Source organism: Propithecus coquereli, unplaced genomic scaffold, assembly GCF_000956105.1.
Source record: "Propithecus coquereli isolate 6110/MARCELLA unplaced genomic scaffold, Pcoq_1.0 Scaffold36, whole genome shotgun sequence".
Taxonomy (NCBI): Eukaryota; Metazoa; Chordata; class Mammalia; order Primates; family Indriidae; genus Propithecus; species Propithecus coquereli.
In genome coordinates this window covers 7,083,806-7,101,381 of record NW_012149285.1, presented here as the reverse complement: position 1 = coordinate 7,101,381, position 17,576 = coordinate 7,083,806, and the positions used below count along the sequence as shown (strand labels likewise).

At 46.4% G+C, this 17,576-nt stretch overlaps 1 protein-coding gene across 2 annotated transcripts in view; it reads right to left on the bottom strand.

The window, feature by feature from the left end:
• ETS1 (v-ets avian erythroblastosis virus E26 oncogene homolog 1) overlaps positions 1-17,564 on the bottom strand; it is a 62,937-nt gene extending 45,373 nt beyond the window's left edge. For both annotated transcript variants that reach the window (XM_012651663.1, XM_012651664.1), the window contains exon 1: positions 17,188-17,564. In XM_012651663.1, coding sequence (XP_012507117.1) covers positions 17,188-17,269 — 82 coding nt within the window. In that variant the 5' untranslated portion in view covers positions 17,270-17,564. The remainder of the gene's footprint in view (positions 1-17,187) is intronic.
• Between the last annotated feature and the right edge of the window lie 12 nt (positions 17,565-17,576).

Sequence of the window (17,576 nt, the reverse complement as noted above, 5' to 3'; positions counted from 1 at the left end):
CACTAATCGGGGGTCCTACCTGATCCCTGGAACACAGAATTAGAAGGGACTTTATATGTCATCTAGTTCAAACCTTTTCTTTTACCGATGAGGAAAATGAAGCTCAGGGAGGTGACATCAACTCATTTAAGTCATGGGGTCATTACTTCCAGACCTCTTCACTCCCTGTCTGGTAGTCTTTTTTCTCCTACACCATTGCTGTTTACAAGCAGCAGAGGATTAGGAGGGAGAAGGTCCCCCTCGTGTCTTTACCACCATCAGGCCCTGGGTCACCGTTCTGGATAAACACTGTTCTTCCCCAAGTTCTTAAGAATCACAGAGGAACAACCCATCCAGAGATCTAACATGATGGGATTTTATGGAGCCATGGTGCTACCTGCTCCCACTCCAGGTTACAAGTTTTGAATACCAATGGCCAAACTCGACTATAGAAGAGTTTCCTGGGAGCAGAGATTCCTGTTACAAACCAGGGATTATAAAGCAAGCAATCTTCAATATTCAGCTTCAATCGTATGACCACGCACATGACAGCCCTGAAATGTGAGGGTACTATTCCTACCAATCTGGAAAGAGTGAGGACAGTAGTTAATTTCAGTGATCTAGGAACCTTAGCATCTAAGAAGCACTGAAAAAAGAATCGATCGCCACCATGTCATTTGAAGGTTCATAACACTGCCATTCCAGTCCCACTGGTATTCCAAATAGGGTCACCAAACACAGTGATAGGGTTGACTGACAAAGCCCAAACATAACATCAGGGGCATTGGCCTATGAGTTGAATCTCATGCATCTAATTAATGAAGCTATCAGTCCAACCCCAAAAAGGCCACAGCCTGAAGCAACACAAGCAGCTCCAGTTCTACATGCAAATGCATTCAGAGCTCAGAGACCTAAGGGCTCCAGGAAAGATACACCTAGCTGGGATCTCTTTTACCTCCCACAGATTTTTTTTCTCTCCTTCCCAATGGGCCTCTCCTAATGGCCCCAAACACCCAGACTTCGGCATTCTGGCGAGCCTGCCGCTGCCCCAGAGTCTCGCCCACGCAGGTCCAGGGCAGACAGCATCGGACGCCTCTCCCAGTAGCAAACCCAAGGGGCTGATAAGTCGCCAGGCAGACCCAATCTCCAGATCAATGGGCAAGACAGACCAATGGGTGGAGAGCAAAGAAAAAGCGATCAATGCAAAAGGGGGAGGAGCCGAAGCCACTCTCCATCTGCCTGGGTGGGTGCGGATGGGAGAGACCAGGATGCGCAGCCGTCGTCCGCTGCTAAGCAATGGCTCTGCCTCATCAGGAAGCCATTAGGAAATTGCAGCCACCACGGCCCCCAGCTCCCTGGACTGCACTGTCTGCATGCAGCTGGTGAAAGCACCATTATCCTGCCCAGATGACACCAGCTCACTGCACAGTGGAGCCTACCACAGCGGGCCATCGGAAGAAAGCCTGAGCTTGAGTGGTGAGGGAGGAGGGACCTTCAAAGGCTGGGGAGGCGCAGCACTGGCCCCGGTGTGTGCTCCGAGCCCCACGTCATGTCCAGGCTAAACAGCATCCCTTTGTTTAAAAAGGGCTACCAGATGCTAACAGGCATGGGGCTTCTTTGTGGGGTGATAAAATGTTCTGGAATTAGATACTGGTGATGGCTGCACCCCCCGCGAATGTGCTAAAATGCCCTGAACTCTATGCTTTAAAACAGTTAACGTTACACGAATTAAAAGACCAAAAATTTAAAAATGAGAGAGGGAGAGAAGCTGCTGGCCCACCTGCTAGGAACCCAGCCATGGCAACACGTTGGTGACTGAGAGCCAGGGGCCCTTCACACAGTTCCCTTCTACTGGGGGAACAAGCACCACCGAGGACACAAACAACGGCAATGTGCTCACAACGCGATGAGAGCTGTGGTTATGAGTAAAACAAAAGGTTTTGCCAGGAGGCTGAGTGAGGTGGCCGGGCTCCAGAGCACTGGGGGAAGGGTAGGAAGGAGCCCATGATGTCCCGAGCATTGGGCGTGAGGAATAGCAGGGGGTCGAGGTGTCAAGGACGACGCCCATGGTCGAAGGCTGGCACTACTGGCAAGCCTCTGTCACGCGGAAATCCTCGTGCGATGGCAGTCGGGTCACACTCACTGGGAGGCCATGGCAGACGCCGGGCAGGTCCATTCCAGAGGCAGACACCTGGCGTCTGCAATTCCTGGGACCACTTATGTGAGGACGAAGAGGAAAGGCCATGGGCTCCAAGAGACAAACAAAATCCCTCAAATCCCCTAACCTAAGGATGCTCCCCAAAGAGACTGCCAAGTACTCGTTGAGAGTGATATTTTCATTGAGATATATGTATGTGTAAGGCTCTCCCCTGGCTGGAGGTTGCTCTCCCAACCTCTTGGGGGAGACAGAGGAGAAGCAGACAGGACAGCACCTCAGGTGACAAAACCTAAGTTGGGGTGGGGGCGGGCTGGCCGGATCGAACCAAGAAAGGTGCAGTCACAGCCCTGTGACGACAAGGGATCTTTTGGGGAAATTCTTTTCCAAGAGGGATCATGAGTTTTGGCCCCTGGAATGCCCCGGAACAGCTCTGCTTGGCTCCGGGGCCTGACTCAGACTGGGCAGGGCCCCCATCTATGAGTAAACAGACCGCGGGGGCGCGGCAGGGCGGGAAGGAAGGAGTGGCCAGGGGCAGGCAGGGACGGAGGGCCATTGCGGACTCTGGTTCAGGGAGCAGACCGGAGGACATTTCAGCGAGGGGCGGTGTAGCAGAATTCGAGAAACAATTCTCTGAGCCTCGCACACCACTCCAGTTGGGATGCAGCCCTGCCTTGGCAGCCGCTTGCTGCTGCTTTAGAATACACTGAATTAGTCACTGGATTAGCAAGCACATTTACACACGCTGGCACGCAGCTGTTTAAAGACACAGGATCCCCTTTTCTAGGTGCCACATTCTGGCTGTAAATCAACCTTTGCGATGGGCAACTGGAAACCCCAGCGCCGAGAGGTTCCTACAGAGTGTTCTTCAGGGGCGGCGCTCTGGGGGGCGTCGGCTAGACCCGGGGTGGTCTAACAGGCGTTCGCTGGGAGACAGGAGGGCGAGGGGCAGGGCAGAAGGAAAGGACAGTGGGCTTTTCCCGTCCTGGAGCTCATTATCTTCAGGTCGCCAAAGGAATCCACTGACCGAGACCTTCCCAGCCCAGCCTGGCTCAGGAAGCGACACCTGAGAGAACAGAAGTTCCAATCCTGCCCGGCCGCATTATCAGGTAACAGAGTTTCTCCCTAAACCGTGGATGTCTAGGTCACCTCCAAGGAAAGAAAGCACGCCAGGGCAAAGAGGAGAAAGTACTTCAGCAATTAAAATAATGTCAAATTCTGGTGACGACAATTCCAAGAAACCTCCCTGTTGAAGTGGCAAGGAAAACAATGCTTCAGAGTTGGGAACGTAACTCAGGCCTTACTGGAGCCTGGTAAGTATGCGTGAGAGGAATTTGAAAATAACGTAACTGGCCACAGGGACTGCTCTGGCCCACTTGGTTATGGAGGTGTCAAGTGGAAAATTTTCTGTAACCAGGTTAACAGTAACCACAGTTTTAACAACCACTGAAGTAATAACAGTGTCAGCAGCAATGAACATGTGTGCAGAATTTGGTGCACAATGGTTTGTTGAGATAATGGTTTATTGAGCCTCTGTGGCAACGAGAAAGTATTTTACAGCAGTAAATCCTAATAGCCCCCAAAGCTCTTTATTATTATCTGCATTGTAAGGAGCAGAAGACTAGGTTTAGGGAAGTTAAATATTTTGCCTAAAAACAAATGAGTAAATAGTAAGCCTAAATTCAAACCCAGGGCTGTCTTACCTCAAAACCCTGCTCTTTCCACGACATCGTGCTGTTTCCAGTGAGGAATATCGTAACCAACATACAAAAGCAAGGCCGTGTGATTCAGGGACACACACTGCTTACTACCGAGCAACCTACACGTAAACCCCTCCCCTTCCACGTAGAGGTCTCACCTATCGAATGAGAAACAGAATTTGTCCAGATCATAAAATCATGCTAAGAAATCTGTGGCATAAATAAATCCACCTGACAAACATAAAAACCAAGAACCAATTACTAAATGAAGTGAACTGCATTTAGGCTTCATTAGAACAGGAATTTGGAGAAGATTCACAAAGAGATTTGTGACCTGCATACATGGGTGGAGCTTAGTGTGTATTCCGCACCAGCTTTTGGAAATTCAACTATTACTTCCTTGGAATTGGTTTGGCCATAAAAACACTGAAAATATTATTTTCTTACCAAGCAAAGCAGTTGGGGGCAACTGGAGACTTGACTCATCTTTGCTCATCACTCTGCCTGTACCATGCCAGTAAGCAGAACACGCTGATCAAAGCCCAGCGGCTAGTCACCCAGGGCTCGATCTCATGTGAAACACTGAATCGCTGTTTTGTTCACCCAGCACCCAAAATCCTTTGGAGACTTTGCAGCCAGCCTGAAAGTTCAGAGTTCTTTCAGCAGACCATCCATTAGAGAAGAGCATGGAAAAGCCACAAAGCTCCCCCCAAGAGGGGTCTTCGCAAATTCAGAAATAAATACCTTATTTTTTAAAAAATCTCCAGTGGAATCAGAGGTTAACTCCAGGTCCACCACGTAGACGTTGATTCATTCCATGTGTGTTTACTTCTCTATAAACATTCCTGTTACATCAAGTGGCCTCAATGCCTAGACTTGTGCCTCTGAATAGCCCCTCCCTGGAGAATTCTCAAGTATGGGTGGAGCTCTCACTTTATTCCTCAATTTCCCGATCTGGAAAATGGGGGCCAAAGCACCAATTCCATTCGCAAGTTCGGTAAGTTTAGTCAGCCATCCTTCATGTGTCCATTTTGGATTTGAAAATGCACAGTGGAAATTACGTGAACTATATTTCTTTGGCTTTCCTTCTAATAACTTATCTCAGTGGTAGATATTTGCAAATTGAATGTTTTCTTCCTAACCCTGACAGTCATGAGGAGCCTAGAAAAGAACATATCACAGAGAAGAACATCTCAAGAATCGAGGCCTCTTACAGGAACACTAGCAGGTTTTGTCTCCAAACAGACCTGTCTAAGTAGGTAGGACTTTGTCATTAGAAAGATCTAAGTTAAAATTTGTAACCTGAAAACTCTGTGGCCTTGGGCAAATTATCTAAACCTTTCTGAAACTCAATTTCTTATCTACAAAATGGGGATTCAACCCCCAAAATCATAGGGTTGTTTGAAGAGTGAGATTACACTGACCCCTGAACAAAAGGGGTTAGATTGTCACATGTCCACTTATACACAGATTTTCTTCCACCTGCCACCCCTGAGACAGTAAGACACCTCTTCCTCCTCCTCCTCAGCCTATTCAACATGAAGATGAGGATGAAGACCTTTATGATGTTCCACTGAATGAAGAGTAAATACATTTTCTCTTCCTACGATTTTCTTAGTAACATTTTTTATTCTCCAGCTTATTTTATTGAAATAATACAGTATGTAATACACAGAACACACGAAATACGTGGTAACCGACTGTCCGCGCTGTCAGTAAGACCCCCCGCAACTGCAGGCTATGAGCAGCTAGACGCGGATTTTTGACTACACAGGAGTCCACACACCAAACACTCGTGTTGTTCAAAAGTCCATATTTCTGTAAAGCACATTGTAAAGTGCCTGACACATAGTAGGTACTCTGAAATACTAGTTTCACCTCTCTCACTCCTCTAACTGAAATGCAGATATGTATAGAGACCAAAAGCAAGCACCCAACAGTTTTGAAGAACGTTTGGTTTCCATTAAGAGACAAGAAGGTGTAAGACTGAACTCTTGATGTTATGTGAAATCCAGGATATATTTCCAGTACACACACACACACACACACACACACACACACACACACACGACTCACCCTTGGCGAGTTTATATGTATTTAGCACCCCCACTTTATATCATATCTCCCACTAATTTAAAAACACTCCTTGCATCACCAAAGACTCCGGAGTACTTTCTAAACATGAACTCACTAACTCTCCCACTTTCGCCCAAAGAAAGGCAGCTCACTGGCCAGGGACATCCTTCTTCTTCAAGAAGAATACAAAGGGGCTGCAGAGATGAGGCAAGAATCTGACAGCTCAGAGTAAAAACAGATTCAGGTATCCTGATTTTCACACCAGGCAGCAGGAAGTAACAGGATGACCACCTCTGTCATCCTGCCCAGCTGACAGCACAGAAATATCAAACCAGGCAAAGGTAAGACCAAGGACCCCTTAGGCCTGACCCAGACTATTCATAAGTGCAGAATACTATGCCAGAGGCCTGAACCCCAGTTTCAGGAAGAAATACACTTTGCAGGCACACTAGGATTTGGTTTACAAGATAAGATTTTCCTGACAAGCATTAAAATTAGTGCAGACTCAAGAATGCCAAACTTGTAACTATTGTCTCCATTTTTGCTGCAATCAGGTGTACCTCCATCGACTGCCCATTCCCGTCTCCTCTGCCCCAATAATCCAGAGGCACCCGAGGCACTGACAGCTATTCAGGATTTACACCTGAAACAGCATCATGCTGAGAGGACACTGCTCAGGCTAATATCCAGTTACTTGGCCTTGGAATGCTCTGGCTTCCGGAATGACCACAGCAAGGTTGCAGGGTGGAGGAGGGCTTACTTTTTTTGCTAAGGAACACCACATTGTATTAAGGAGATAATCTAATATAATTTTGCTGAACTCTGAGTGTACATACCTGGTGCCATTGCAAATACCCTCTGTCCTAAATGGAAACTAACAGGGGGGAAACAAATCACTCATCCAAGATTTCATTAATTCTCTTATGCTTCACTGGCACAGTTACTTCCCATAATGGGAATGCAGTATGAGATTCAAAGATTTCTCCTTACTGTTTTGTTTTGTTTTTCCTAAAGCACTCCTCCAGCTACCTGAAGTTCCTGCTACTTGTTAAAATGGACCTTCTTTGCTAAAGGGGGTAAACTGAAGCACAGAAGACCAGAGCAATGTGCCTTACGGTTCAATGTGGGAAAACAGAAATTGGACAGGAATTTTTTCCAAATCTCTATCGATTAACACAAAAAAATGTATGTCTCAAAGTCCAAAGTCAACCTTCCCCAGAAGGAAACTGCATATGTGGAGAAACCCAGCTTCACATTCTGACTCCGCCACTTACCTGCCACGTTAAGCTGGGCGGAGTAACTTGGCATCTCCGCTCTGCACTTTCCTTGTTTGTAAAATGTTGGTAACTCAAAGGGTTACTATGGGCTCAAATGTGGTGGAGTCACAAGTCAAATTGTAAAAAGTGACCAGATTGCAGCCAAGTTTTAAGATGAACTGGTAAATAATATGCACAAATTGAGCAAACTTCCAAATATTTCTGAGAATTCTGAAGACAGCAGACATGGAATTTTGAAGTTAGCTCCGGCGGGGTCTGAATCTAAACCCTCCGCTCAGCAGCCCCACGCCCGGGGCGCTCGTTTCACCCCCGGGCTCCTCACCTGTGAAGCGGGAATGAGGCTTCACTCTCAGGGATTAGGGCGCAATACTGAGGATCCTGGCACAAGGTTTCCGCCCAGTATCTCACAGAAGATGAACAAAACACAAGGGAAAACGTAAAGACGAGTGGAGATGAGACGTACCCACAGCAGATAAACTACCCTACTGTCGTGGCGGTTTTCCTTGTTTTTCCCCCCAAAACTGGCACGCTGAACTTAGGTCCCTGCTTCTGAAAGAAAAGGGTCACTACGATAGAGCTGTCTCGGAACGGAGAAATAACATCAATAAAATGAGATTTCAGGTAACAGCTGTGTGCTGGGGACGCGCTGGCTCCCCCGTGGGAGCGGCCCTGGAAAGGCACCGCAGCCCGTGCGCCCCACACCCCACGGCACAGTCGCAGCTTCCCGCGCGGCTGGGGGAGCCAAAGCAGGTGGTATCTCGTCTGCCCCGACTCCTCCGGGCAGCCCGTGCCTGCCGAGGGTGAGCCGCTGCTGCCCAGACAGCAGCCCGAGAGCAGCCCCGAGCGAGCAGGGCCGGCCCTTCCCTCTCCGCAGGCAGGAGGCAGGGCCGTGACTCGCCGGCCTTCAGGAGCAAGCGCTGCTGACGCGGGAGGCCCCGCTGCTGAGCGGAGCCGTGCCCCGAGCGGGGGCAGCAGATGCAGCAAGCTCACTGCTCGGCCACACGCTCAGCCCGAGCACGCAGCTGGGCCGGCTGCTTCACCTGCTGGACCCCCAACGCACGTGTCCTTCCCCCAGGCCAGCGCCCGCACTGGAGCCGCCTTCCGCGGCCATCGAAGCAAAGGCCTACGGAGAAGGAAGCTGCTCCACGGAGGGAGAACAAGAGGCAGGCGTGACTCTCCGTCCAGTGTCACCACAAGACAATGCGTCTCAAAAAAAGATGAGAAAGAAAGAAGAACCGGAAAAGAGTAAGAAAGTATAAAAGAACTAAGAACGAACGAAAGAATGAAAGAACAAACAAAAGGAAATAATTTTAAAAGGAATGAAGGAATTTAAGTGGTGTTTCATAGACTTTTGGGAAAGCCCCCATGTGGACCAAGCATTGTCCTTGGCTAGGAATTCCGGTCTCAGGTGGCCTGGTGGGCAGCCTCGGGCCTGCTGTCTCCACTCTGTTTATGTGGTCACCTCTGAAACATTGTCACCACAAGACAATCTTTCCCCAATGGTGAGCAAGGTTGACAACAAATTGTGACATCTTTCTGTCTCTGTGGAAGTTGCCCTTCACAAAGGTACCCCAAAATCCCCAATGATTGAATTGTTATTAATAGAATTTGGAGGAAACATCCAGAAACATCCCCATTTTGCCTACCTCTTGAATGACAGACAGTATGTGCTCTCTTTGAGCCTCAGTTATTTTAAACACAATTATTACCTAAAGTCATAAAATGTCAGTGTTAGGAGAAATCTTACAGGTCATCTTTTCCAACTGCTTTATTTGACTGATGAAGAAGACGCGGTCCAGAAAAGTGCGATGGTTTGCCTAAGGTCACACTGACAAGCAGGCGCGAAGCCATGGCTAGAACCTGAGCCTCCTGACTCTCCAGCCGCGACGGCCCCCAGAGTGGACACTCTGCTTATTTTGCCCAGAGTGTTTATTCTCACGACGCTGAGAGGTCTCCCTTATCATTTGGGATTCTTCACTTACGTAGAATCTCGATGATGCAAGACAAGCTATGTATAATGTCTAGCATTAGTGTAAATTTTTAGCAAGGAGTATCGAAAAGGAAAAAGGTATAAATACTAGAAGTATAAAAAGCAGTTACAAGGAAACTCTTTCACTGAAAATTTCCTGTGACAAATTAAATTTTCTGAAGGGTATTTTAAAATCAGACTGAACAACACATTCTTATTTTGAACATGGATGATGATAATGAATTACTCCAGCACAAAACTGTAACTGCACAAAAATGTCATTAATTGAGAATAGGTATAGCACCTGGCACATAGTGTGAGTTCCTAAATACTTCCAAACACATCGATCTACATTCGCCATTTAGCAGATTCCCTAGTCTGACCTAGCTTATTTTCCATTTGTACTCTGAAAATATGTACCTGATTGATTTTGTCATCTTCTCTGAGGTTTAACGCTTATTCTGATAAACTGATACAGAGGTTTTAACAACTAACAGCATGAGTGGGAGGGAAAGCAATGCCAAAAAAAAAAAAAACCCTCTCTCATAAGCCTGTTCAGCAACACTGCCTGCCCCTAAAATCTCCCTGCTTTCAAAGGCAAAATTCATCCTGAGATTCAAAATGCTCCTTAGGTCCTGGCCTCATACTTCTTTCTTTCATCCCCTTCTACAACTACGCTTTTTTCCTTCATGTTTATGTAAGCCTTTCTTTCATTCCAAACTTGCAGCACTCTTCCCACACTGTTCTCTATAAGGAAAATAATCCCTTCCCTGTGCCTATACCTCCTCCAGATGCTCCACAAGTGCCTGTGCTCTCCACAGAACTGACTCATGAAACTGTTACAGCCAAGAACCGCTGGAAGAGAGGGCACAACAGGCACAGAAAATACAAATAGTCACTGATCCATGCACTTTTTCATAAATTCAGACAGTGGTCCTGCTGCACTTTTAGCCACGGAAGGACCTAGAACACAGGCAAGACTTCGTAGGAGTTGTCCTGACCAGCCATGAAGGGTTTGAAATATTCAGAAGTGACCACACAACACAGAGTGGAAACAGCAGACCCGAGGCTGCCCACCAGGCCACCTGAGACTGGAACTCCCAGCCAAGGACAAGGCATGGTCCAGATGGGGGCTTTTCCAAGTCTATGAAATATCACTTAAGTGCTTTCCTTCCTTTTTTATTATTTCCTTGTGTTCATTCTTTCATTGATTCATTAGTTCTTAGTTCTTTCATACCTTCTTACTCTTTTCTTGTCCTCGTTCTTTCTTTCTCATCTTTTTTAGGCCAAAAAGGATGTTGCAATTGAACCCATCATTCCCTTCCTCCCTCCTGAAGAACTGTGGGTTTGTTTTTAACTTTTGTTTTTGTTTCTGCCCACTTTGATGGTACAAAAAAAAAACCACCAAAACACTCTTCTGACCCCTTTTTATCCCAACACTAAAACTTCTCATCTTGGATAAACACTAAAACAAAATAAAATGAAAATTTTAATCGTCTTCACTTGTATAGTGATGGCACTTCCCTCTACTCTAAAGTTCATTTTCTCACACACAACCTCTCTACGTGCAGAAAGTTTACAGTTTCCCCACAGAACCTTGCAAAGCAAAAAGCAACGGCTTATCACAGCTACCCAAAGCTACCAAGAGGTTTCAAATGCTTGACATGAACTTGTTTGAGGTTGATTTTGAGTTGTTTCTCAGGCGCTGAGAAATATTACATTATGCATCAAGAACAAATTTAAAAATATAACTCATGGTTGGGGGAAACCACACTGAACTTGAATTGCTTCAAACTCTTAATCTGGTCCTGTCAGCTTACTCTGGATAATCTAAGCCCTAAGATTAGCAAGAGAGAAAAGATATTTTAAAGAGTATTAATGTCCAAATACTGGTATGATTATCAATAATGCCACTTGGTAAATTATATGATCTCCCTATCTATAAGCCATCAGGATCTAAAATCTAATAGCCTAAAAATTTCCAATGCTACTTTGAGTCTAATAGCACTATCTGAGCCAATATTTTACAACTCTCAGGGACAGAACTAAATGCTACAGAAAAGAACAACTGAGAAAAGCCGAAGAGGCTGTAAAAAACCACATTTGGAGGGTCAAGTGACAGGCTTAATTCCAAGGAAAGCACCTGGGAAATATGGCAGAATTAGCCAAATCAATAAATATTTACAGCTTCAATAGCAATATTTTCAGTGTGTCTGTAAGCATGGCTCGCTGCCAATGGAATCAGACCTACCACGCCTTACACTACAGACCTATTTCCTTCGGAACCTGCATGGAGATTATAAACTATACAATTAAAAGAACAAGGTAATGCAGATAGGCACAGAGCTTCAGAAAAGTAGCCAAGTAGAAACAGCCCGTTTATGCAATTTAGAAAACATCCACTGAAGTTTTGGAAAAAACGTATCTTCAACCCAACTGGAAAAAAAAAAAAGCAAAAAGTAGCTACGGACACATGACAAGTAAAAATGATAGATTTGGGAATAGCCTTGACATTCCTAACCCTGAGTTAAGAACAGCTTAACAGCTGTGAGGGAAGGGTGGAATAGAATACCACGAACACAGGCCAATGCCATCAGGGGTTCCATCTGAGCATGGAAAGGGCGCTGAGGCCGCGTCACCGGCAGCTAAACTCAAGTGGAAACCATGCCGTTCACATGCAAACTCCTGCCTGTGATCACCGCGTGGGCCCAGGCATACCAACCATTCTAGAAAATGCTCCCTATAATGCAATGGCGAAGGAACCACCACCGTAACCCTAGAGAAGCAAGTGGCCAGGGAACCTGCATCTCTGTGAGCCACGGCTGCAGACTGCCGCAGGTGCGCGGGTGGAGTCCTGGGGCTAGCCTGCCTTCCTTACACCCCGACACATGCAACAGACTTGAGAAAAACTAAATTGCAAGGGGAGAAACAAAATTTATTTGAAGAATAGAGAGCAAATATAACTAGCCATGGCCTCTTTACAGGCAGGAAAATTACACCTCATTGTCTTAAAAAAATGAATTAGTTTGCCACATCTCTCATCATCCAAATTGTGGGAAAGTCAACACACACCAGTGCCAGCGACAAAGGAGGTAAAATGGGCAGAATCGGGAGGCTCAGGGAAGGACTGACCTTGGAAGTAAACACAATCACCTCCCACCTGTGCAAGAACCGTGACATCTGGAAGATGCTGGGGAAACAAGAGCCCTGGTTCTCTGCTGTGCAATCGGAGGCAAGCAGTGCTGAACCTTTAAGCATCTTCCTAAAGCAACGTATCTGGACTGCCAGGCCTGGGGACAGCCCACGGGACAGGCCTTTTCCCCAAGGGAGCACCAGGGTAACAATGATCCCATCTGATTCAGTTCGGAGGCGTCTTGCAGGATGGCAGGGCAACACTGTACTTCCTCAACCCCAAAGCACCAAGCAGCACTGCCTTCTCAGAGGCCCAGGTTTTAATTTCCAGAGATGCCGAGAATAACATGGTACTTTTATTTTTAAAAACAAAATGCCTGCAACATCTTATCAGTTTGTAAGTTTCTAGAGTGTGGCCTTAGGCAAAGTATGCACCTCTCTGAATACGATTTTCCTCTGAAAAATGGAGAAAATAAGACTTTCCCCCACCCCAGAGTAAGTGTAAAGCATAAAAGTGCTCTTTTACACGAACGTGCCGGGCACACAATACCGGCTCAATATGCGTTTCAGAAATATCCCTATAACTCTCGAATGGCAGGAATCTACCTTCAAAGCAAGCTCCTGGAATGCCACCACAGCCGTTGGCTATTCCCTACGCAAACTGCAGAGACATCTGTAATTATACTGTCACTGTGGCCACTGTAGCGTTATCCGCTATAGTCTTTTAAACAGGGAGACTCTTTCCTGAAAAAAATCCTGACCTACACTGATCAGCTCTCAGTTTTGCAGAAATTTTGATGGAGCCCAGAGCAAGCGGGGCTCTGGGAGGTTGACCATGGGCTGGTTTGTCTCCTAGAGGGAGGTGATGCTCCTACAGGGTGGTCTGGCCTCTTTAAGAGAAAAAAAAAAAAAAAAGAAGTTACACAGACAAAAAAACAGCAACACAAACCAACCAAAAATGCCAGGAATGCAAGCTCTGCCAACCAAATAAATAAATAAAATGTGAGATACTTTATAATAACTGGACATATATTTCCCAGCCCTGCATAATTGAAAAACTCAACTTTTCCATCAACCCTACAAATGTCCCCCTTACCCCTAGACTTGATGCCCTTCCCACTTGGAGGTGACACTGGTGACTTCCATCACCAAAGTAACCAGCCAACTCTTGTGCCTCTACAATCGGACCTGAAGACACTCTGAAAGTTCCTGCTCACTATATTTGCTCCCTAGAGATCAGAATGAAGCTTCATCAGCATGAGATCTCAGCTAAGCAGGTAAAAAAGGCTCTGAAACTTTACTCTTCTTTCCCTCCCAAATAATATTAATAGATATGGGGAAGTGCCCAATACAACCACATACCCCAACAGACATTTCAAGGGCTTCTGAAAATTCTACACTGGTCAGGATCATTTTTTGTTGATTTGTTTTCTAGTTAACATATATATAATGTATATGTAAATAAAATTTATATGCATCAGGCACTATTTGAAGATTTTGCACATATTCATAGATTTAATCCTCTTATCAACCCTATGAAGTAGAATGATTACACTCATTTTGCAGATGTAAGACCCGGAGCACAGAGACATTAAGTCATTTTTCCAAAGTCACACAGCTACTTAGTGGCCAAGCTGGGATTCAAACCCAGACAGTCTGGCTCCAGAGTCCCTGCTCTGAACCACTGGGCCCTTTAGTCACTAATGGAGCGTGGTCAGCAGGGATCTGGGAGCACAGTGAACAAGTGATCTAATTGCCTAGGCAGCTCTGCCCTTCTTCCTTGTCTACACTGATGAAGAAACAAAGGCTGGCCAAGCCGGGTGAGGACAACGTTTCTTCCTATGTCTAAGGGCAATACGGTCCCCACGGATGGACACCCTCTGCTGCGGTGTGGTAGGGGGAGGGGCTGATCCTTTTATTCTTATCAAAGAGCAAGCATCGAAAATCAAAATCGGAACTCCTGCTCTTATCTGGACGTCAGGCTCACCTCACGGAGAAAGTGGAACAGAGTGGTGAAGGAGAGGAAAAATTAAGCGGCCTGGGAATGTGTTTGCTTTGGCACCCAGCCTGGGGCCCTTCTTAGCAGGCTCCACACCAGGAGAGAAGCAGGAGTGAACCCACTGGCTGTGCTTATTTTTAGCCTATTTAAGATCTGAGAACCTTGCAATCACACCCGTTGTAATCAAACAGTATATATCACTTTACACTTACAAGGAAATTTCAATTCTAATGTCCTTTCAAAGTATATTTTCATTTTGTACTTAACGCTATCAAAATCCTGTGAGGTCTTGAAATAGAATAGAATGGTCAGGTCCTAGCACAAAGACAGGCAACTAGCCCAGGTCTTCAAACCCCTGTTTGGACAGCCCACTCCCCTATTCCCTCTCTTTGGCTCTCATAGGTTTTGGAGGGGCGGGGAGGAAACTCTGGTTTCATCATTTAAGCCAGATGAGATCCCACACTCGTTGCCTCCACACATAAGAAACTAAGCAGTGCAAAGAAATCACTCTGACAAATATCTAAGTCACAGCTGTGGACACAAAGCCGCGCTGTGAGAAGTTAAACTTTAAACACATGTCCTATATGGTCTGATGGGCAAAGCAAATCCCCACTTAGCCAATGTCTTGTCCTTCCACTAACAAAAGCACGGAACCCTGGCCGATGTTTCTTCCAGCTTTGCACCTGCAAGTTTAAGTCTCAACTGAAGTTTCTTTGCTGAGTTTTTCAAAGGTAACTTGCAACATTACTCAAGGCAACGTGCATTGAGAAGTTAGAAACAGGGAGCAGCAGCTCACTAGGTATTTTTATGTCAGTGTACTTTTTCTGTGCCTCTATCTTCCTCTCTGCAGTATGGGTATAATACTCACATGTAAGCAAGTAATGGTCCAGAAAACATCAGCTAAAACTTAGTTCTTATATTTTACATATATTTTCAAGTTTCTTTCTTTATTTTTCCCAACAAAGTAAATAATAGTGCTAGAAATCAAATATCCTTACAATGAATGGCAGAAGGCTGCTCAATTTCTTTGGCCAGTTGAAAATGTGTTGTATTGAAGGTCAACTACAAAACCTGATCAGTGGCTTGGAAATCTTTTCTGGAAAAGAAAGCCATTGTAAAGGTGCTTGTTATAGCGGATGTTGACTATACCATTCTGCCTTACCCGTCCCCGTTTTCAGATAAGAAAGCTAAAGAAAGTTACTTGCCCGGGGCTTCTTTTTTATCAACAACTGAAATAATAGCACCATATACTTTAAATCTCTAATATTTAATATTAAAGTGCCAAAAAAATGCTCAGCTGTTTACTGTGATCTAAAACATGTGTTGCCAGGGGCTCTTTTTCTTTCCCTGCATTGACATATGTACACATTACTTCCCAGATGACCAAATCTCTCTCTTCCCCATAAACACTCATAACAACACATATAAACAAGCCATTCTTAAGGAAAACACCTATTAGTTGAGTTTATGTCTTTGCTGTGAACTATCCTTTCACTTCTATATATGGCTTGAATTAATTGTGACAAACAGAACTTATTCTGGCTTCCTTGAACCCCCAAATGCAGCCCTCATACGCGATATCATTTCTGAATTGTAGCTCTAAGTGCCTGAACTGTCTCCACGGTTCTAGTCTATCTTAGCACTGCTCTGACCATCGTCATCCTTGTGACAAGAAACAAACTCAGCCTTCTTTATACACTGCAGTCCTGGGGTTGAATTTTTGGGGGCCCACGGGGAAGGGACATGATTTATGTGTCTTTATTAACATTTCTGAAAGATCTCAGAATGACAAAACATCATCTTGGCTTGCGTTGAAAGTTTAAGACAATTAAGAAAGGGTTAAAAGAAGCAGCTAATTATGGCAGAGGCAAAGAAGTGTTAGCTACAGGAAGCAGCAACTGAACTTATTGATAATCACATGCAACAGAGGTGCATATTACTGCAATTAATTATTTTCCAGAATGCATCACCTTCTCTGTAATTTTTCTATGTACCTTCACCTTCAAAATTACCAGTCTCCAAGAAGAGCTGGCAGTTCCCTACCCTAAAGCAGTATCTTTCCTTCCCAAACTGCATTCATTCTGGGAATTCTGTAGAGCCAGACTCCATTAAGCTGCTTAGCACCAAAATTAGTGTCCAAGACAAAATACAATTTATTTCCTATCCTTCTCTTCTTCAACTCTATACAAATCAAAGAGTTGGACAATATGACAAACCAAAGACACAAAGTAATGTTTGGGGTTGGGATGCCTTCCTTCTTCTGACGGCTCTTGGTACCAGGGGACAGGCACATTTATGGCACATTAGAAACGCGAGTAAAGTAACCTGCGTGAATAGGATAGGATGCTTCCCACAGTTGAGGGAATAATTCCAGTTCTCCGCCCATCTCCTTACCCTCGACTCAGAAAAGAGGAGCAAGACAGCAAAGGACATGTGACAGGGGCGCCCAGGGCGGCCAGACATCCCTTGCAAGTCTGCTTGAAGGCCAGCCGGTTAGACCTCGCAGGGCCCTGCGCCCAGCTCCAGGTCTGGGGGATGCAGGGTCCGGCGATGGTGTCCTCTGAGGCCGTGCCCTCCTCTCCCCTAACGCCGAGGAATAAAGCCAGCGGGTTCTCGCTCACTTGGGAAAATATAAAAGCAGGAACGGGGCGGGGTGGGGGGCGCTGGAAATTCTGTAAGCTTTTTCCCACTACTCACAAAAATACAGCTGTGAAAATAAACACCACCCCACCAACCGAGGGTCTCAGGCCACCAACAGTCCTCCTCCTCCTCCTCTCTCCGCGGCCGGCAGCATCCCCGCTCCCGCAGAAACGCACGTCCCCGAGGGAACGGCTGAGCGGGGAGACGCGCAGGGGACCCTGCCCTGCCGAGGCGGGTGGGGCCGGGCAGTCGCCACTCACCCGGGGAGGGGAAAAGCTCCAGGTCCACTTTTTCCGTCTTGATGATGGTGAGAGTCGGTTTGAGGTCGACGGCCGCCTTCATGGTGCCAGGAGCGGGGGCAGGCGGGCTTATAGCAAGTTTGCTGTTGCTGTTTTTCTTTTGAACGGGGATGAGTAACAGGGGAAAGGGGCCGGGAGAATCCGACTTTCTGCCCCAAAATCGCAAATTCCCGCTGACTCTCCCCGCGCCCGACGTGCGCGCCCCGCACTGTCTCCGGACAAGTTGGCACTTCGCGGAGAAGTGAGCGCGCTCGGCTCGCGCCTCGCCCGCGCCCCGCCGCCCCTCCGGCCCGGCCCTCGGCCCGCCGCCCGCTCGCCGCCGCAGGCCGCTCGGCTCGCTCTCGCGCTCC